The sequence below is a fragment of the Hibiscus syriacus genome, unplaced genomic scaffold (genome assembly GCF_006381635.1).
Source record: "Hibiscus syriacus cultivar Baekdansim isolate YM2019G1 unplaced genomic scaffold, ASM638163v2 tig00110987_pilon, whole genome shotgun sequence".
NCBI classification, from domain to species: domain Eukaryota; kingdom Viridiplantae; phylum Streptophyta; class Magnoliopsida; order Malvales; family Malvaceae; genus Hibiscus; species Hibiscus syriacus.
Genome location: NW_024062941.1, coordinates 3,143,428 through 3,165,803, shown reverse-complemented (window position 1 = coordinate 3,165,803; position 22,376 = coordinate 3,143,428). Strand labels below are relative to the sequence as shown.

At 34.0% G+C, this 22,376-nt stretch overlaps 1 protein-coding gene across 1 annotated transcript; it reads right to left on the bottom strand.

Annotated features, from left to right (window-relative positions):
* Nucleotides 1–17,354: 17,354 nt before the first annotated feature.
* On the bottom strand, nucleotides 17,355–20,671 carry LOC120148834 (histidine protein methyltransferase 1 homolog). Its single transcript, XM_039161842.1, has 8 exons — nucleotides 20,410–20,671; nucleotides 20,268–20,330; nucleotides 20,033–20,099; nucleotides 19,774–19,874; nucleotides 19,092–19,136; nucleotides 18,725–19,009; nucleotides 18,539–18,641; nucleotides 17,355–17,557 (listed from the first exon to the last, which is right to left on the bottom strand). Exons 1-8 carry the CDS (start codon nucleotides 20,539–20,541, stop codon nucleotides 17,475–17,477), a joined length of 879 nt encoding a protein of 292 aa, XP_039017773.1. The 5' UTR covers nucleotides 20,542–20,671; the 3' UTR covers nucleotides 17,355–17,474.
* Nucleotides 20,672–22,376: the final 1,705 nt, after the last annotated feature.

The window sequence follows — 22,376 nt, the reverse complement described above, 5'->3', positions numbered from 1 at the left end:
TTACTCCCATATTGTTTTTTTTCTTTTTTTACTTTAATTCTACTACGAGGGGAGTCAGTCCATCACACCTACCATCCCACACTCTAGGTGAAAGGGAGCATACCTTCCACCCCCGAGCTAGTCGTAGAGTTATCCCGTGACTACTTTCATTCACTCATATACTATAGCTGCCATTTATTTATTTTTAGTTTCCAGGCAATTCCCTCTACTAATATTCCAAAACATTTATTCACAACTTCATTCTTTTTTTTGTGGAGTTTTCATCATTCAAAGTTTTATGCCAGGACATTCAAGAATTCTCTTAAAAAATTTCTAAGTTCCTTAAGCATGGAAAACATACAATCGTGTATTCACAGGGTTCAAAGAAGTATGTCCTAGAGTTGGTTCTATCATCCTCAACAGTCATGTACATTCTATCTAGCCATCAAGAATTTATCATCATTGGGCATCATTAATTTATTCCAGAAAACTAATTCTAACACTTACTAATGTCATGGCATATTCATTCTAATAATACTATCATGCATTGATTTGAGAACCCTAGTTCCCCCAAACTTGGGAGAAGCATTGTCCTCAATGCTAAAAAACTAAGGTAAAAGTAAACTACATGCTATGAAATGAAATGCAATGCAAGGTACCTTGACTTTTTAAGTGGGTGATGGTGCGACAGTTGTGCAACGTGTGCGCTTTCGCAGTTATGTGGGGATGGATTGTTCAGAATCTGATGATGGTATGGTTGAAGGTTGGATGGACCTTAACCTTGTAAAGAAAAATAGAATAGCCAATTAAAAGGAAACTGAATAAAAATAGTAACAAAATAAACATTTATTTATGCACATGAGTAAATCCAAAATGTAACGGTATCTTCAAGATGCTTGGCAAGTCTCGATATCGTGCAAGAGAAGTGCAGATTTGTCACGTTCAATCGGAGCACCAGTATAGACCAAAATGCCCCATACATATATAATAGTTCTACCTTCAAAATAGTTTACCCAGGTATTTTGTGTCTTTCACATCTGAATTGTATGACCCTTGCAGTAGTCATATCTTCTTTAAAGTTCTCTTTTCCTGAAGCTGAATGGTAGTGGATTAAGATATCTTTTCGCTCCTTTTTGCTGTGGCAACTTGAAATCATTTGGGCATAAAATTCGTTAGAGATGTCGAGGTTATACCTATACCAGTAGCCACCATCGTGTATGACCTTGTTTTTTCCTAGGCTAGTCAAGTAATGAAGTAAAACAACACTAACGAGAAAATTGACAATGTTAGCATGCCACAAAATTGTTGCGACAAATAATAATTTCTCATTAGGTAATTTTTTTCTTAATCTCCATTTCATTCCTTAATTTTTTTATAATTTCTAGCCTAGACAGATGATCAATCACTTGGGGTTTAGGATGAGTAAGTTCAATAGAATCCAAAGGTTCAAATTTCATACCTAGTCTAGCTATGGGTAAGCTAGACAGACTCATCTCCTTTAGAATATCCTCGAGCTCCTCTTCGTCTTCTTCCTCAGGCTTCAATTGATTATTAGTGCATAAAAAATTGTTATGACAAAATTCTACAGCTTTCCTTTGGTCATTAACTCCTACTGATGTGGGTTTTTCTTTTGTCGTGGCAAAAATTTTCTTTTCTTCATTGATTGCACTCTTCGAACCCTCATTATTGTTTTCCAGCAGATATGAATATTCTTGCACCTTCGGATCTTCATACACAATCTCATGATCGGGCTATCCGAGTGTCTTCCCCCCAAACATGGCATCTTTGTAGATTTTGGTGTCACTCCTTGGTTTTTTATAGAGGTCACATGGTCATACATCATGGTCTTCCTGGTTGCTATAAAATATTGCATCGTGGCCTCAAGAGAACTTGTGTTAGATAAAGATGGCACTCCCTAGTTAGAATTATGCCATGGCATAATCGTTTGAAAACCCTGGGAGTCATTGAAGTTCTACTGCCTAACGAGCTGACTAGCATTGTTGGTTCCTTGATTTCCCCCAGAGAAGTTTGGACGTTGACACCGCCCAAGATTATTAGAATATAGGTTGTTGTTGCCTCTATTGTAGTTCTATACATAGTTGATGGACTCCAGATTGGTCGGACACTCGCTTTCATTGTGATTGCCATGGAATAATAGACATGTTGAGTTGGCTACCTTCACTTCTTTCACCTCACTTGATTATTGCAAATTCTTCAACATATTGGTGATGGCAGAAAGTTGGATGGACACAGAATCCGTAGTATCCAACTCAAATATCTCAGGCACTTTTCACCCGGCTCTAAGCCTTGAAAATGAAAACTGATAATCATTGTTGGCAATCCTATCCAGAATGTCGAATGCCTCTACAGGTGATTTATCGAGCAATGTCCCATTTGTCAAGGCATCTAGCATCATCTTCGTGGGTGTATTGACTCCATTGTAGAACATCACAACTTGAGTCCAGTCGTGGAATCCATGATTGGGGCACTTGCGAAGCAAACTTTTGTATCTATCCCAGAACTCAAACATAGACTCTTCATTGCCTTGGTGAAAAGATGCTATGGCATTTCTAAAATGGTTGTTCATATTAGGTTGATTATGTCATAGAATTTTTTTTTTTGCACAATTCAATCCAAGACCTTATCGAGCCGAAAGGTAATCCATTGAGCCATGCCCTGGCGTGATCTTTCAAAGAATATGGAAATAACTTCAATTTCAGCACATCTTCATACACACCTTGTTGTCGAAAGGAGTCACAGACCTCCAAAAATGCCCGAACATGTTGCCTTGCATCCTCATGAGGAGCACCACCAAATTGTCCAATCAAGTCCAACATATCGAACATAACCTGTTTGAACTCGAATTGGGTTGCCTGAATCTTGGAAGCTACAATAGCAGGTTTTAGGTCATCCGAGGTGGGAGCTAAGTGATCTCTAATAGTTCGTGGTCGATTGTTCGGTGATCGTGAGTACTAAATATGGGTGCGGATATATATGCAAGTATACACAATCGAACAAGTAATACAGTGATGAGTTAGTATCATCTCCACAGGGATTGGAGGAAATTGATAAATTCAATCAAAGCGCTTTACTATGTCACCTAAGTAAATTTAGTGATGTTATTTGCAAATGAAAATGTTGTGGCAAAATGAATGGATGTTGTGGAAATTGTCTGATGGTAATATGGTAGTAAATTGAGATGTTATGGCAAATTGAATTATGCTGAGTGCAAATAAATGAAAATGTAAAGACAAAATAAACTGTAAATATTGGATTTGCTTATAAGAACTTTAGACTCCTCACATGACAATCTACTCCGGGAATGAGTGATAGGAGTCACTTAGGAAATCTAAGTCTACTTCTCATAATGATCTTACTTCTATGCCTTATCTGCCCGATAGAGTCTACTAAGGTGCCCTATGTTATCTCTAGTAAGGGACTTGACAGATTGAAGATACCCTGACAAAACCGGTTGGCGTAAACCCCTGAAGTGATCCTATTGGTCCAGATAATAGGATATGTCTCGGCAATACCTTTTTGCGTCAGGATTAACATCTAACCTATCGCTCATGCACAACTCCTTTTAGTCGAATGAAATCCTAGCCTTATCTCTAAGGTTGATTAGGCCTAGTTACTATCTAGAACCCTTTGCTTATGTGGTTCTTCCATAGTTTCTCTCGAACACTAACGATGTGCTACTTAGACATTCTCTCGAACACTAAGTAATCACCTAAGGAATGGCTACTCTCATAGCTCCTACAACCTTAAGGCATTAAGATCCATAAAAAACAGATTATAACATAGAAAAACAACCATTCATTAAAGCAAATCTTAAATATCCAAAATAAACTCCCACCAAATAGGATTAGTTCATGGTGGGGTTCAAAATAAGCAAGAACAAAGAAAGTTAATTTGTTCCTTACAACCCAAATGATAAAATATGAAAGCAAAGAGCAAAGAAAAGGAGGAAAATCCTTCGACGTGCACTGCCGGAGCTTCCCTCGGCCACCACGTACTGTCCCAGTGAACTAGCCCCTCTCGGACACCTAGAACGCCACTCCGTCTAGCTTGTCAACGGATGAATGCCGTGGCAAATAGGATTGGTGGAGAACTTTTTCTCCAAATTTTTAGCTCTTGGCGGCGTGGGTAAAAGTTCAAAGTCTCCAAAGTGTGTTTTTTCATTGTGGTTTCATCTTCTATTTATAGGGAGAGAATAAACTTAGGGTTTTGTGATAAAATTACCCTAGTACCCTAAAGTTCATTCCTTTTATGTGAAAGATGGTGCATAGGTGGTAATGGGCCCCTCCTATATGTCTGATTGCAGAAATCACGTATAGTCAATGACAACTGGCTCTTACTAAAAATATATTCTTTGATTTTTTCTGCCCAGAAATGTCGTCCGAGTTGTAGCGGCAATTGCATTTTACTTAGTAGTCTCATCATGTCATGGCAATTTCCTTTTCTTATCCTTGCTCCCAAATCCTGCACATTATCCAACAAAACACCTTCCCCATAAAGCAGCACTGATTACAAAATAAAATGTCGCGACAAACAGAATTCCACCACATGCAACTATATGCTCCTAAATGCATCTATATGGTCCTAAATGGGCTCTTAGACAATCAATAACTTAAGTGAAAAGGTCCCAAATATGACCTTTTTACAGAATTATGATATATCATCAACATAAATTTGAACTACTAATAAATCTTTACCTTTTTGGTTTAAAAACAATGTAGTGTCAACATTCCCTTTTGAAAACCCTTTTTCTATTAAAAATTTTGACAATCTTTTATACCAAGCTCTAGGAGCTTGTTTTAAACCATATAAAGCTTTTGTCAATTTAAAAACATGATTTGGAAATTTTGAATCTTCAAAACCAGGAGGTTGTTCTAGATACACTTCTTCTTTTATAAAACCATTTAAAATGCATTTTGAACATCCATTTGGTATAATTTAAATTCATTGAAACATGTAAATGCTAATAACATTCTAATTGCTTCTATCCTAGCTACATAAGCAAATGTTTCATCATAATCAATTCCCTCGAGTATAGCCTTGTGCAACAAGTCTAGCCTTGTTCCTCACTATATTACCACTCTCATCTAGTTTGTTCCTAAATACCCATTTAGTACCTACAGTAGATTTCTTACTAGGCATTTCAACTAATGTAAATACTTTACTTCTCTCAAATTGATTTAACTCTTCTTGCATAGCCATAATCCAGTTTTCATCATCTAATACCTCTTTAACATTTTTAGGTTCTATGTATGAGATAAATGCAACATAATTACATACGTTCCTAAGAGAAGATCAAGTAGTTACCCCTTTGGATGGATCACCTAAAATCTCACCATCCTTGACATAGTTGAACTCTCTTGGGTATGAGATTTCCCTTTCTTCAATGGTAAGATTCTTAAAGGCGTCTTGAGTTTCCTCATCCTTCACTTCCTCCTTTGATGATGGTTCTCCAACGTCATGTGTGTTTACAATACCTACGTTATCATCAACACAAGAATCCTTCCTCGGAAGGGGATTATCATCGAAAACAACATGTATAGACTCTTCTACCACTAAAGTTCTTTTATTAAATACTCGATAAGCTTTATAATTTAAGGAATAACCCAGAAAAATTCATTTATCACTTTTAGCATCAAATTTGCCAAGATTGTCTTTACCGTTGTTTAAAACAAAACATTTACATCCAAATGGATGAAAATTGCTAATGTTAGGCATTTTATTTTTGAAAATTTCATATGGAGTTTTCTTCAAAATAGGCCTAATCATTACTCGATTAATTACATAACAAGCGGTATTTGTGGCTTCCGCCCAAAAATATTTTGGCAAATTGTTTTCACAAAGCATGGTTCTAGCCATTTTCTCTAAAGTTCAATTTTTCCTCTCAACAACTACATTTTGTTGAGGGGTTCTAGGTGCTGAAAAATTATGGTCAATTCCATTAGAATTAAAAAACTCAGTAAATCCAATATTTTCAAATTCAGTACCATGATCACTCCTAACACTAGACATGGAGTAACCTTTTTCGTTTTGGATTACTTTTGAAAACATGATGAAATTTTCTAATGCTTTATCTTTAGTACTTAAGAATAGAACCCAAGTATATCTAGAATAGTCATCTACCAATACAAAACAATATTGTTTTCCACCCAAACTAGTAGTCCTAATTGGCCCAAAAAGATCTATATGGATCGATTGTAATACTCTACTAGTGGTACATCATTAATGGATTTAAAGGAAACTTTCTTTTGTTTTCTTTTTGAGCATGCATCATAGATTTTATCTTTATCAACTTTTAGCTTTGGCAATCCTCTTACTAAATCTCCTTGAATTAGTCTTTGTAAAACACTCATGCTTGTATGTCCTAGTCTCCTATGCCATAACCAACTATCATGTTCATCCTTAGCAACTAGGCACAAATTAGTCATATTTATTGTATCTAAATGCACCATGTATATATTTCCTATTCTATGATCAATAAGCATAGTCTGAATAGATGCAATGTCAATGATTTTACAACCATTTGATTCAAACAAGACATTGTATCCTTTATCGCCTAATTGACTAATACTCAATAGATTATGTTTTAACCCATTCACATATAATACTTTTTCTATTTGTATGGAAGAGGTATTACCTATAGTATATACCTTCAATGTAACCTTTTGAGTTATCACCAAAGGTTACCACTCCTCCATTTTTGTCGTTAAGCTCTATAAACCAGCTCTTGTCTCCGGTCATGTGTCTTGAGCATCCACTATCAAGGAACCATGAATTTGAACTTATATTTTGTGCCTTGTAGCAATGCTCCTTTTAATACAAACATAGATTAATTTTTTATTTTTGGTACCCAAATTCTTTTGGGTCCATACTCATTAGTCCCTAAAATCCTAGTCCCCTTGGGTATCCATTTATTTAGGATGTCCTTATCTTTAGTAGTATTGAGTCCTTTATGGACCCATATACTTCTAACGATTTTTCTATTAGTGGTTTTTTGGGGACCTCTATGATTGTAGTTTTTAAAACTCTTTCTAATATAGTTGTATTTTGATCCTTCTCCTTTTTTAAAACATTTTTGGTCCAAATTTATTGAAAGAAGTTTTAAGATCATCAATTTCTTTTTGATGACCATCGTTGACTCTTGAAAGTAAATTATACAAATCAGAATTTTTCTTTTCAAAATCTTTGATTTTGATTTGCAATTCATTAATTTTACTTTCAAGATCATTGTTGGTCTTGGATATGAGATTATTTTCGTTTTTCAATTTTGAAATATCTTTCATGTATTTCGAAAATAATTTCTCATAATCCGAAGCCAACCCAGTATATTCCTCTAATAACTCATCAAAAGAATAATCTTCTAAATCAAATGAGTTAGAGGATACCTGAGAATCTTCCCCGGTGGCCACCAAGCACAGGTTCACTACTTCTTATTCCTCTTCATTTGATGATTCATCATCATCGCTCCAAGTAGCCACGTGTGCCTTGTGATTATTCTTTGATTGACCCTTCTTCTTTAATTGTGGGCAATCGTATTTGACATGCCCGGGCTTTTTGCATTCATAGCAAATGATCGGGTCCTTTTCTTTTGGTTCATTTTTGAAGCCTTCATTTATTTTGAATTTTCTTCCTCTGTTGGGCTTCATTAATTTTCTAAACCATTTGGCAAATAATGTCATCTTTTCATCATCATCATCAGAATCACTCTCATCTTTTGTGGATTTGATAGCAACTCCAACATTTTTCTTTTTCTCCGTCTCCTTCTTTGTCTCATCCTTCTTCTCGATGTCTACCTCATCTTGAATCATCATTTCATGCGTGAGGAGAGAACCAATAAGCTCATCGAGAGTTAAAGACTTTAGGTCTTTAGCTTCGATAATCGCCGTCTTCTTTGATTGCCAAGCTTTTGGAAGAGAATAAATTATCTTCCTCACAAGCTTCTCGTTTGGAATGATTTCTCCATATGCTTTGAGACCATTGACAATCACGAAAAATCTATCCGTCATAGCTTTGATATCTTCTCCTGGATTCATCTTGAAATTTTCATAGCTATGAGTAAGAAGACTAATTTTTTATTCTTTTACCTCATTGGTGCCTTCATGAGTGACTTGTAGTTTATCCCATATTTCCTTGGTGGTTGTACAAGATGAAACTCTCTCGTATTCATCTGGTCCAAGTGCACAGAAAAGAATATGGATAGCCTTTGAGTTGACCTGGAACATCTTGCCTCTTCTTCACTCCACATATTCGGATCTGTGGATGGTTCAGAGTAACCGTTTATCATAATTTTCCATGCTCCCATGTCACTAACTTCAATGAAGTATCTCATCCTATTTTTCCAATAAGTATAATTAGTTCCATTGAAGAAATGAGACTTGTTGACGGGCTGAGAATCAAGAACGAAGTCGAAGTTTGATGTAGAGGCCATTGACGACTTGAATATCAATTGAACTCTTCCCGAATCTACTCAAGAGATGGTAAAACCTTCAAATGAGTGTATTTCTAATACCAATTGTTGAGTTAATCGATCGACGAAATAGCCAAGAGGGGGTGAATTGGCAATAAAAATTTTGGTGGAAGCTTTGACAGAAAATTGAAAATATTTGCACAGCGATTTAGAGTGGTTCGACTTTCTCAACCAAAGTCTACGTCCACTGCCTTAGCTATCCACACTAAGGATTTTCTACAAATTCACTAATTTGTCTTTCTTTTGAGGACAAAGAGTAACTTTATAACTCCCTCAAGAATTATACCCCAAATTCTTGAGAACACTCTCTCCCAAAGAGAAAATTACAAATTTCTCAAACTTACAGAAAAACCTCACAAGGCAAGATGTTTGCACAATTCTAGAACAAAGAAAAAACACTCAAGAATGAAGACAATTGAGCACAAATGATGATCTTGAAATCAAAATGAATATTGAATGGAAAATAGGCTTGAAATGATCAAAAAATAAGTTTAAGGCTTTCTCTTTGATTCTCTAGCTTCTCTTTGTAATTCTCTTGTTGATCAATGGCATCAAAACTTGTTTAAATACACCTTGGATCAATTCTGAACTTTGGGGATCATTCGTGAAGTTAATAGAGCTGTTGTTGTATGTTTTCCATTTAAAAAATCTGTTGGGAGCGTAGGGGTATCGGTACACCTTCAAAGGGTATCGATACACCTTCAAAGGGTATCGGTACACCCAGTATAAAATTTAAATATTTTTACCGTTATTTTACCAAGTGTATCGGTACCTCAAAGGGGTATCGGTACACTAATTACATTCGATGTTTTTCGAAGCCAATTATAACATGAGGGGTATCGATATATTCGGCTGTATATCGGTACCCTTATTATATTCAAAATTTAGGGGTATCGGTACATCCGAGAAGTGTATCGGTACACCCCTACTTAAAATTCATTTTTGGCTCGATTAAGGTTCGAAATACTTTGTAAAAATTGTTTCAAAAATATTTTAAGATTGAAATACAATTTTACACTTAAGTAAGGATTAAAATTGACATTTGAAAACTTGGAGTAATATTTTTGATATTCGAATAATTTAATTGAATATATAATTTTTGAATCGAGTATAAAATCTTAAAATTCATTAATATTTTATTTGTTTTATCGAACATCAAAATGTTTTCAACATAAACTCTTTCACATTATTGTGCACCAACCCCGTTCCTTCTATTTTATGCCTCCATCTGTATATCAATCAAAATAAAATTCTCTAATTATTTTTCCTTTACAAAATATTCTTTAATTAATTTAAGATAAAAAAATTTAAATCAAAATATTACCTTCCGGCAAGAGGAAAATCAACTGTAGTTCGGCTAATTGGTGTTAACCATGGAATTATGTGGCATGCCCACGATTGTAATAACATCATACATCCACCGATTTTAGTCGTATACACATCATTTACAAGTAATGACGCCATGCACATCTCGCGATACAAGAACACCAATATTGTCGATCCCCAACTATACTGACGGGTAATAAAGAAGTTACCCAAAAATGGAATATATTGTATATGGACAAGATTACTGGATTTATCCGGCATCAAGATTCCCCCGATCAACCATAATATATATGATCGAGTTGCATATATAATCTCTTGCTCAGTACAATGAGGACCGAACTTTACCTCATTTGCCAACCAGTATAATCTCACCCGTGACCTTTTTGTTAATGCTTTTTGTAGTACCTTCCCAAGATACTCCCCACATATTGCAAACACATCAAATGATCATACATTCACCACACGAAAGATGAAAAGTATGAGTTTCTGGTCTCCACCATTCAATTAATACACTGATAAAATCGGGGATCAACCTAATTCTCTTATAAATGTGACATCGTAAAAGCCCACCATCTTTAAATTATCGACAATACGTTGATTCGGCATCTCACAATTGGTAAGTCAACAACGAAGGACTCATTGTTCGTCATCCTGCAATTTGTTAATCCATGTAATTAGAATTAATTCACCGTTCTCAAATAAAAATATTATTCGATCATAATACCAGTGCTCCCAAATAAGTAGAAATATGTCGACCATCTAGCCTCAAAAGAACATTTTCTTAAGCCATGCTTCAACAAATCTAGAGAAAAAAATTAAATATTCCAATTATAATATTACACTCAAATACAACTTAATATGTTGAAAAAATAAATGGAGTTCACATGGGAAACGAGACAACTTACGTGTTTTTGAATAGCGTTAAACCAAAACTCAGAGAATTATCGAACCCTTGTCTCCAATATCACTGAAAACCCACTTCAAGCATCAGCTCCAATTAAAACTAATGAAAAAAAATTGTTGACGATCCTCACTTGCTTTTGTAAATTAAAACCAACTCATACATGCAATGAAATGCAAAACCATACCCCTATTTTATAACTGGTGCTGCATTATTGGTCTAATTATTAGACCTATTCCCAACGCATGCTTGAGTCTCAGCCCCCATACAATAAGCACATGCAGCAAAGATTCCATGCACAGCTGAAGACTCCGAGAAATCCTTAGGTTTTCTCAACCTCATTTACCCTGAAGACGTTGAGATTTCCCACGGGATTCTACATGGAAATTTTTCCACATAGATTTCCCACGCCTGCGCCTCATGCAGCGAAATCTGCTGCATGTAGACACATCCCGGCCCCCCACATGCAGCAGCAGCATGCAACAGAGATTCCATGAACAGCTAAAGACGTCGAGAAATCAGATGGTTTTCTCAACCCCATTTAGCCTGAAGACGCCGAGAAATCACGTGGGATTCTCCATGGGAAAATTAAGCTTGAAGACGCCGAGAGATCCCAAGGATTTCAGGGTTCTACTGTAGATTTCACCCTATTTGGGGAAATAATAAGCAAAGTACATTACTTGGGGAATTAAACCTCCCCATATGCATTATCCCGATCATTTTGCCATTGATAATGTATATACCCTGCAAATTCATCTACTTGAATAAACCTTCTAAAAAATAATATTTTCTTTTAGATACTAAAATCATTCAATAAATTTTAGGGTAAATTAGGCGTTTAGTACTTAAACTATCAATTTTGATTCTATTTAGTACCTAAATTTAAAAAAAAATTAAAATCATACCTAATATTTAGTTTTTATTTCATTTTAGTACACATCGTTAAAAACTTAAAGCGTTTAGTACATAAACTATCAGTTTTGGTCTGTTTTAGTACCTAAACTTTCTTTTTATTTCTCTTCAAAACTTAAGTATAGTTTAGGTACTAGGCGTGTTTTGATACCTAAACTTTCAATTTTTTCAACACTTATGTTTTGATATTAAAAATGAAACAAAAATTAAACTTTAGGTATAATTAAAAAATGAATTAGGTACTAAAACGGATTAAAACTGATAGTTTATCTTAAATTTTATCATTATAAATATTAACTAATTCTTAAAATAACTTTACCTATTTTGTCCAACATTAAATCGTCATCCTTGAACTCCTCAGTACCATGCTTCTCTTTGTTACCTGTTTACCATTTAGGACTTGAGTTTGAACATTATTCATGTTCCAATTTAATGATAAATATAGATTTTACAAACTTGATTTAAATTCAATTTATTTAATTTAAAAATTGATACGAAATCAAATATAACGATCTAAATTTAATTTAAATTTAAAATAAAGATATTAATTTGAAAAAGTAAATAATATTAAGAGGTAAAAAATATATTAAGCCCTATTAATAAGATTTGACGTTCGAACCATACGTTTTTTTGTATACAGGGTAAACTACACCAGATATCATTGTACTTTAGGTGGTGTATCGTTTATATCATTGAACTTTCAGTTTTGTTAATTATAGCACTGAATTTTAATTTTCCTTTAATTATACCATTGGGTCGTTAAATCATTAACAGTCAGATCAAAACGACGTTGTTTTGAAAGGTGTCTACGTCAACAGTCGTCAACCACGTCGAAGGCCGTTGGCCATATCATCGAGCCTTGAACTATTTAACAAATCAATGGTATAATTGAAACTAAAATCAAAGTTCAGTGCTATAATTGACAAAATTAAAAGTTCAATGGTATAATAATACAGTAGTATCTAATGTAGTTTACCCTTATATATATAAGGTACTACACTCTTCCAAATGTATTTTTTCATTATATTATGATTAATATTCACTTTATATTAGTACCATCAAATGGTCTTAGTGATTACAAAATATTATTTTCTTTAAAATTTTATGTTCAAACAAATGCGTTCGCAGAATATGTATTGGCAATAATTTTAAAAAAAAATCTTGATCAACGGATGGATAGGAAACAAAAAATTTGATTGGTTTGACCTTTAATCTATTTTTTAATATTATTTTATAAACTGTTGTGTCCAATATATATTAGGACAAAAATATAAAAATATAATCTTTATGGACAAAAAACTAAAAAAAAATTGATCATTTTAACCTTCAATCTTTTAAGATTTGTGTCCAACATTTATTAAAACATAAATATAAAATATAATATTTCAAATATATAATTTGTCTTTAAAAGAAAACTTGGTAATTTTCCCAATAAATCACCGATGATCGGTATATTTACCGATCTAACACCGGTTAGATTATATTTCCCGATCTAACACTCGTAGCAGTAAAGCACGCCCCCTGAACCGCGCTATACGCTGATTTGGCGCCACGTGGGTATATCGTGCCCCCTGCCCCACGACATACGGTGATTTGGCGCCACGTGGGTATAGCGCGCCCCCTGATCCGCACTATACCTGCGTATCTGACACGTGGGGTATAACGCGGTGCAGGGGCACGCTATACCCCTAAATACCCGGCCCCTCACATCCCAATCCTCCCTATAAATACCCCATCCTCAATCACTTTTATCACACTAAATTCTCTCAAATTCTCTAAATTTCTCTCAAATACTCTCTTTTTAAGGTATATTTTATAATATTTTTACTATTATGTATTTACTTTATTTAATATTTTACTAATATAATTCTTTTGCAGATATATAATGGAAGGCAGTCTACTTCGCTCGGATGGAAATCATATATCTCTACACTTTGTTGATACGGTAACATTTTAACGTTTTAATTTAATTTAAATTATTAGTAATATTTAGTTGATTTATTTAATGCATGATTATTAGATTAAGAATTAAATATCTCGATATTTTGCTGATACGGTAATATTTTAACGTTTTAATTTAATTTAAATTATTAGTAATAATTAGTTGATATATTTAATGCATGATTATTAGATTAAGAATTAAATATCTCGACACTTTGTTGATACGGTAACTCCAAAAAACCCGGTAGAATTTGCATCGATCGCGAAGAACTCGATCATTATGGTATGCATAGGAGGTTTTGAAGTCCACAATTGTCCTAGGATTCAATGTCCGCACCAGCCTAAACCAACCTTGAAGTTCGTTATAAGATGCATCTCATTTGCTATGAAGTTTGACAATGGCATTTTGTTTTGCCAACCAAGCTTTTTTATAGGAGACGGTGTACACATACTGCGATTGTATAGCTGAAATCAACACTGCAACAGCTATATGAGAGCTTGCTTTTACCATGGGCATGATGGCTTGCATATCACTTCAGAGTCCAAGTTAAGATGATCTTGGTTGACCCATCCAGCACAACATGTGTGAGGACTGTTGTATACTGTTAGTTCCCATATGGTGTTTTTCCTCTTCATTTTCGATACGCAAACCATCCAATTGCATCCGTTTTCGCGTCGGGCACAGTAGCATACATATTTTTCGGTCGTCGATCGGTTGACTCTAGATTGAACAGAATTATGGATATTGTAATTTTTGATAGCCATCATCGCTTCTTCTTTGCTTGAAAACTCCATGTCTAAAGATAACTCACCATTATTTATTGATAAGTAATATCCATAGTCACCGAGATGAGGCATATTCGCAAATTCTGACTCGTACATTGCACAATAATCAGCTTCATACATGTGTGCAGGAGGGTTAGTTTGTGCCACATTTCCTGGAACTTCATCATCATCGGAGTTGAATTACGGTGATTCTGGGTGAATGAATAGTTTAGTCTCAGCAACATCCGCACCAGGCTCACGAAGCGGTTCTTCTAGTGGAGATGATGGTTCCTCCATGCTCTCCACATTTAGGTCGAAGAACCTACTACTTGCACGCCTTCCCCTTGAACTGGAAGGCATATCGACATTGAGATCGAAAAAGCTCGCAGTCGAATGCCTCCCACTGGAGCTTGAAGTCATCGTGTCAAATGGAAACTGCACAGATGGTTGTGTCGATGGCATCTCCATATGGTCAAAGAAATTTGCAGATGAATGCCTTCCCCTTGAACTGGACGCGGTGTTGCCATACAGATTGTTCGTGGACCCACTTCGGTATATATCGTAAAGAGTTGCGGATGAATGTCTCTCCATTATGGCATTAAAATCATTACACATTACTGTAGTCGGGCTGTCAACTTGATCAACTTGTTCAGCCAGCCCATAGTGTGAGCTTAAAGATTGACCACGAACAGCACGCACTTGAACAAAATGTGCATACATCTCAATAGCGGCGTCTGAATAATTACTTTGAGCTTCAACCATCATTTGAACATCATCATTGTTCGAAAGTTCGAACGTTGTATAAGTTAATGGCAACAATGATGTTGAAAATCTGTACTGCAACGACGACATTCTTCTATTACTTCCAACATGAATCTTCCTCGAAATCTTTGTTATCAGCTCCTCAAGAGTTATGTTTCTCTTGAATGATATTTTAACACGCTCATTTGATACGAAAAAACGTCGGTTTCATCTTCTCGAATTTCACCATCATAATAAACAATAGCTGAAAGTCACGACATTCTTTGAGTTTAAAAGTGCGGTAATATTATATCTGCAAAAAAAATAACTTAAACAAACCTGATTAAATAAATTATATATAAACGAAAATATAACACAAATTTTTTTTACACATCAACGTAAATAATTTAAATAATATAATTTTATATTATTACCTGCACCGCAAAACTATTTCGTCGTATGCTCCCGCTTTTCAATTTTACAAACATAAAAATTAATTGAAAATAATTAATATAATATTTTTTTCAAATAATTAGTATAATATTTTTTCAAATAATTAGTATAATATTTTTTCAAATAATGATAATAAACAATAAGTATAATTAAAAAATTATAACAAAATTATCTTATAACGAAAAATCGCACGAACTTCTAAATTAAATATGAGAAGATTGCCAGAATTATTACTCGTTGACGGAATTGTTGTATTAATTTATAAGAGAGGAGAGATGCAGGAGATGTGAGGAGAGATGTGATATTTATAAACATATAAGGCGCGGTACCGGCACCGCGTTATATGTAATTATTATATAACGCAGATCAGGGAACGCATTAAATATAATTTTGGTACGGCATATAGCGCGGCCCCTGATCCGTGCTATACCCCTACGTGGCATATAGCGCGGAGCAGGGGGCGCTATACCCCACGTGTAACTCAATCAACGTATAGCGCGGTACAGGGGACGTATTATACTCCACGTGACGTCAAATCAACATATAGCGCAGTTCAGGGGGCACGCTTTACTACTACGAGTGTTAGATCAGGAAATATAATCTGACCGGTATTAGATCGGTAAATATACCTATCACCGGTGATTTTTGGGGAAAATCGCTAGAAAACTTATCTCAAATATATATACTATTATGAAGTTTGAGACATCACTAGCAATCACTGATGATTAACTTGTTACTTTAATATTTGATTAACTGAAAGCCAGGCATTGTAGAGAAAAAGATATTATGTTGACAATATTTACGTACATACAAAATATTTTATGTTAGATAATAAATTTTAGGATAAATTATGTATTTAGTAACTAAACTATTAATTTTGATTTGCTTTAGTGCCTAAACTTTTAATTTTTTCAAAATCATACTTAAAATTTACCTTTTTATTTCATTTTAATACCCGTCGTTAAAATTTTAACGTGTTTAGTATCTAAACTATCAGTTTTAATCCGTTTTAGTACCTAAATTTTCAAAACAAATCAAAACTTAAGTATGATTTAGGTACTAACGTGTTTTGGTACCTAGATTTTCAAAAAAAATCAACGAAATATGAAAATGAATTAAAAACTAAACTTTAAGTACGGTTTTGAAAAAATTAAAAATTTTTAGAACTAAAACAGTTAAAAATTATATTTAAGTACTAAATACGTATTTAATAATTCATCCCTTTGGACAGAGTCCCAATCGTACAAGGACGGTCGTTGACCGATAAATTTATGTGAAAATTTGGAGGAAAAGGAACCTTTATTTTCCTTCTATACTGAATATGCTTAATTCTTTAGGGAAAAAAGAGTTCATTTTTATATGGGTAAATTATACATTTAGTACTTAAACTATCAATTTTGACTTGTTTTAATATCTAAACTTTCAATTTTTTCAAAACCATACCTAAAGTTTACTTTTTGTTTCATTTTAATACCCGTCATTAAAAACTTAACGCAGTTAGTATCTAAACTATCAATTTTGATCCGTTTTAGTACCTAAAGTTTCATTTTTTTCAAAACTTAAGCATGATTTAGGTACTAAACGTGTTTTGGTACCTAGACTTTCACTTTTTTCAAACCTTAACGACGGGATACTAAAATGAAACAAAAAATTAAACTTTAGGTACAATTTAAAAAAATTGAAAGTTTAAGTACTAAAACGGATCAAAACTAATAGTTTTGTACTAAATGCATAGTTTGCCATTTTTCGTATTGAGGAATTAGGATAGATGGTTTATTGATATTAAAGTGGATATGATCCTTCTTAGCTGTCATGAAAGCAAAAGAATTTATATTGTTTTAGAGTCTTGTCTACTTTAGTTCGTATAGTATATTTCTAGAGTATGATACAGAGTACATGAACATTTCTTGAAATTCATAATGTTAAACATTCTAGCACAGTCAATATCACAATGGGGCCAAAATTGAGGATCTACTTATACGAAAGCTTCCATACCTCTCGTAAATTAGAGGAACCATCAGCAACTTCAGTAACAAGAGTTGCAGCCATAACACCTGCACGGCCAAAAACAGCCACTTAATCAGTATCTAGCATCCCCTATCATATACATGAACAGCATCAGGAAATGAATGAAATGCTGCGCTCGAAGCGCATCCTCCATGGAAATATGTTACCCCAAAACTTAACATACAATTTTTCCGTTAATAGACATGCATACCAGTAAATGACCAAAAACATTTTGGGGATTTATGGTCTAAGGTAGCGGGAAGAGGCCTAAAGGTTTGAAGGAATAGAACTTTAACTGAAAAAGTTTTGATTGAGGAAAAGTTCGCTAAAATTGAAAAAGTAACTAGCATGTTCTGGCAGCACCAATAATAAGGTTTTCATGATTGTTTGAGAAGATAGCCTGACCAAACATTCCTCCAAGACTCCACCAAGAACATGAAGAACTAGAAAACATACAATGATAAAGTTTAAGTCTATAAAATGATTAATAAAAGAAAATTCAACTCGTTTTGGAGTTGTTCCTTCACAGCAAAGAGAAACTTCAGATACTCCAATACCGAAGATTAAAGAACGTAAGAGGAGAAACTAATGAATCCGTCAACCATAAGTTCTCCAAGAACTCCACAAAAAAGGTCCATTCCAGTAAAATACAAAATTACCGAACTAATTCTTGAAACAATGACCTCAAAAACGAATTTTTCTAATGAATTAACAACAATGGAGACTCAGAGAACAATTACCCTTGAGCCAAAATGGCATCTTTGACGAACAGATGTCCTAGAATCTCTTTAATAATACATTTCCCATTAGAAAGGTCTTTGCAAGACACTCTAACCATGTTAACCACCTATAAACAGCATGAGAGATATACATAAAAGAAATAAAAAGGGAAACCTCCAGAATATCAGTTTTCCTATGTTCGAACTTACAAATGCATTTCTTTTTTTGAAAAACACATCTCTATCCAACAAGACATGAATATATTCCAGTTCTATTGGCATGATCAAAGATATAAAAGATCAGCTTACCTTCTTTCTCAAGCATAGAAAGAAATTGTCGTGTTCCCCCTCCTACACCGAAATAATGTTTCTTTCCAGCCATGTATACAACTCCATGTGGGTGGATCATGCACTGTAAATTAAGAATGCTTAAAGCTAAGGAACCTAAGAATTTACGATTAACAGAAATGGTAGAATTACTCGATAAAAAAATACCTTCTTTATAAGTCCATAGAGATTCCTTTGAGCAAAGATCGAGTAAATCGTCTCAGCCATTAGAATAACATCATAACCAGTAGCTTGACCGTGCTCTGAGTCAATTTCACTTTCATTCGCATGAGGAAGTAACTGATGAATCTCACTCCAGTCACCAGCAAAGAAGCGCGCTTTGGATGCGGTGTCGGGTTGAGACTTCTCCAAAAGATTTGCATTTACATTTGGGATGGTGAGACACTGGAGTACCTCAGCATTGAAGTCCTGAAAATGCACTTCAGCTGCACCCTAAAGACAGATAAAAAAGATAATGAATTTTTACCAAATACTCCCATCACAACATAGTTTAGTCAAGCATGCATGAATTTACCTCGAGAAATGCAAATATCCCAGGAAGTCCGTGGCCACATCCAAGCTGAAAAAAAATTAGATGAAACTCGCCAAACAGGACAAGCCAAGATATTATTGACATCTATCTAGATCTATATTCACAGATTCAATATTTCAGGTCATTATTATTAGGAAAAACAGCAATTTCTTCAACAGTCATATTGTCCCAGTGATAAAAGCCTAACCAGAAACCAAAGCTGAATATTATGTATGCTAGAAATAATAGAATGTCAATAATGTATTTCAAAAAAATCATATGCCGCTCTAGTCATATGTTAGTACACTTGCCACATTCAAACCATTGAGGGACATGAAGAAAAACTGTTATAAACCATAAGTCACACTGATTTATGCAGAAAATCATCATACATCAAAACCAGTAAACACATAAGTCAACTAATTGAGCTATTTGTGCGTCAAAAAAAGTTGGAAGTAAAAACCAATGACTTTGTGCAGGCTTGAATTATCATTTCACTTTGTTTTTTAAGAATATTCAGTAAACACATAGCAACATGGCATTTCACTGATCACTAGGGACCCTAATAATAACAGAAAAAATCTATCAAGTCAGTGAGGATGGCAAACAAGATTCCAGAACTGAAGCCAATATCTGGGAGTGCCATTTTTTAGTCATATACAATCAATTGGAATTAGGATCCCACCTCTAACACGCGTTTTCCCTTAAGTGATAGATGGTCATTTTGAATTTCGGACTGCAGAGCTTTAACAAGGTCTAATGAACCTTCCCATAGCTTCAGTCCCCCTATGCTCCCAAGAAAAACGGAAAAGGAAAAGCAATCATTACCACGGTTTTGCCATTTGAAAATATCCTCAAAATGCATTCATCATGAACAAGAAAATCAATGTGCAAGCTAAAATTGAAGTATAATAAAAAGATAAAAGAGGAATATGATTACAAACCTTCATAGATTCCAGGGACTAAATCAGAGTTAGGCAATCCAAGAACCTCGTTAGTACTCACCCTTCCCTAAAGGATATGGCAAACTTATAGTTCAGCATTTTCGAATTTATAAAATACTATCTATCTACAAGAGAACTTTGATCAATTTTATGGATTGTTATTCATTTCAAAAACTACCTCAACACAAGCTTCATTCTTTTGTTCTCTTTAATAAACAGAGGGTAAAAGGTTCACCTTGAGTAAAGTAAGGCCACCTAAATTGACAGGTTCCACAGTGTATTTCACAGAAGAAGAAATCTAATTCAATTACAAAATCAACCAATCAGAAAACGGTTACTCAAAAATCAAAGAAAAAAAGAAGTTTAGAAATGGGAACCTCCGAGGAAATGACTTCGGTGGAGGGAGGAGGAGGTGGCAGCGGCGGCTCCGTCGACTCCAAGAATCCTAAACCCAAACTAGGTTTAACGTCAGCAGATGAAAACAGTTGAAATTTTCCGTTGGTTGTCATTTGTTACCTTCTAATATGCACAGAGTTGCAGACCAACAACGGCGGCCGAACTGCGAAGACGAATACTTCTGTAATTCTTTTAGTGCGTGGGTTACTATGGTGCAGAGGAGTTCCTCGATATTGGACAATGGCCCATTACACTAAATCCGGAAATGAAATTAGGGTAAATTATATCTATCATCACTAAACTATCTTCTCAATCTTATTTTGGTCATTGAGCTTCAAAACATTAAATTTTTTAATTTCTCTTAATGTGAATTATTTTATTATTATATTTAATATAAATATAATTTAAAATAACAATAACAATTAAAATCTCTAAAATACCTAAATTCCAACCCCCAACCCTTTTTAGTTTCGATTTCAACCGACGATCGAAACTTTCTCTAGAATTAGTGTCTCCCCGTCTCTGGTGTCGATTTTTCTAACTTTCCTCATTTTGAAACTCGCCCTTGATTAATTATCCTCAGTCAAGCTTGAACTTTAATGGAGTTCCATTGTCATGGCTCGAATCGAATTTGGTTTCATTAAGCAAAGTTCTAGTGTAATGCACTTCTACTTCATCACTGTTGTTCATTGTCTCCAACCTTTCACATTCCTTAACCAGCTTCTTTTTCAACTCATTTCCCCCAAATCTATTACTTTTATTCTTTCGTGTTGTTCCCTTATGGGAACTCAAAAAATAGAATATGCTTTGGGTCTGTCGTAACCGTTTTTCGGTTGGGCCCCGAATTAGACTTCGACTTGAAATATGTGGATTGGAGTCGTCACCGACCATTTTAAAATGAATTTAGGTGGGTCGGATACCATTTGAAACATGATCTGCATTTTTACCATAAATGTGTCGGGGTTCGAGAGTCGGTTACGGTTAAGGAAGGATTAGCACCCTTGAACCGCCCTTTCGGTACCAATTAATTTGTCGGTTGTCTTAGTTGCGAAAATTTGAAATTTAAATTAAAATTTAATAGATCCGATTCAAATTACTTACAATTGATTGATTTGAATACCCTTAAAAGATAAAAATGTTAGATTCGTAGCGGAGTATAAAATCGAATTAGGATAGCAAGTGTGTAAACGTGAGAATAATAAATAAAACAAGAAAAAATGGAAAATAACAAAACACATAAAAAATAATAAAAAAACAAAATGAATAAAATGTTAAAAAACTAAGACACAGATAAAGGGAAAATTAATGGAGTAAAAAAATAAAAAATAAAGGTAAAAGAAATTAAAAATGAATAAAAATAATGTGTACATATAAAGTAGTATTTACTAAAACAAATAAAAATAATAAATATATAATACTAAGTAAAACAAATAAAAAATAAAGATATACATGATATTAAGAAAAAAATAATAGAAAAAATAAAATAAAGTAAAAATATAATATATGTATAAATAAAAAAATAGAATATTAAGAAAAAAATATATAAAAACGTACAAAATATAATATTATGAAAAAATATATACATAGTAAATGGAGAAAAATTAATACGTATATATATATATAATGATATAAGATATATATAATAAATATAATATATTATAAATAAAAAAAGGAATATAGTAAATAAAAAAATATAATTAAAAATATATATATAGGGGACGAAATTAATATAAAAGTAAAATTAAAGGGTAAATTTCAAGGTAAATTAAAGATTAAGATTGACTTAGGGGAATATTAAATACTTTAAAAAAATGAACATGCCTCGGGAGTAGATCTAGGTTCGAAAAATCGAAACCCCACCCCTTTTTTGTCATCGGCGTAACCCACGTTTTGGGTTATTCAAACGAAATCTCAAGAAAAATAACATGCACATGCGAGAAATGAACGA

What these genes read in the sequence shown, in the direction of transcription:
- LOC120148834 (XM_039161842.1), bottom strand. Translation starts at nt 20,541, where the DNA reads ATGACAACCAACGGAAAATTTCAACTGTTTTCATCTGCTGACGTTAAA. An exon ending in GTGGCCTTACTTTACTCAAG is followed by an intron (nt 20,100 to 20,267) that starts GTGAACCTTTTA and finishes CATATCCTTTAG; the next exon opens with GGAAGGGTGAGTACTAACGA. An exon ending in TTCTATGCTTGAGAAAGAAG is followed by an intron (nt 17,558 to 18,538) that starts GTAAGCTGATCT and finishes TTGGCCGTGCAG; the next exon opens with GTGTTATGGCTGCAACTCTT.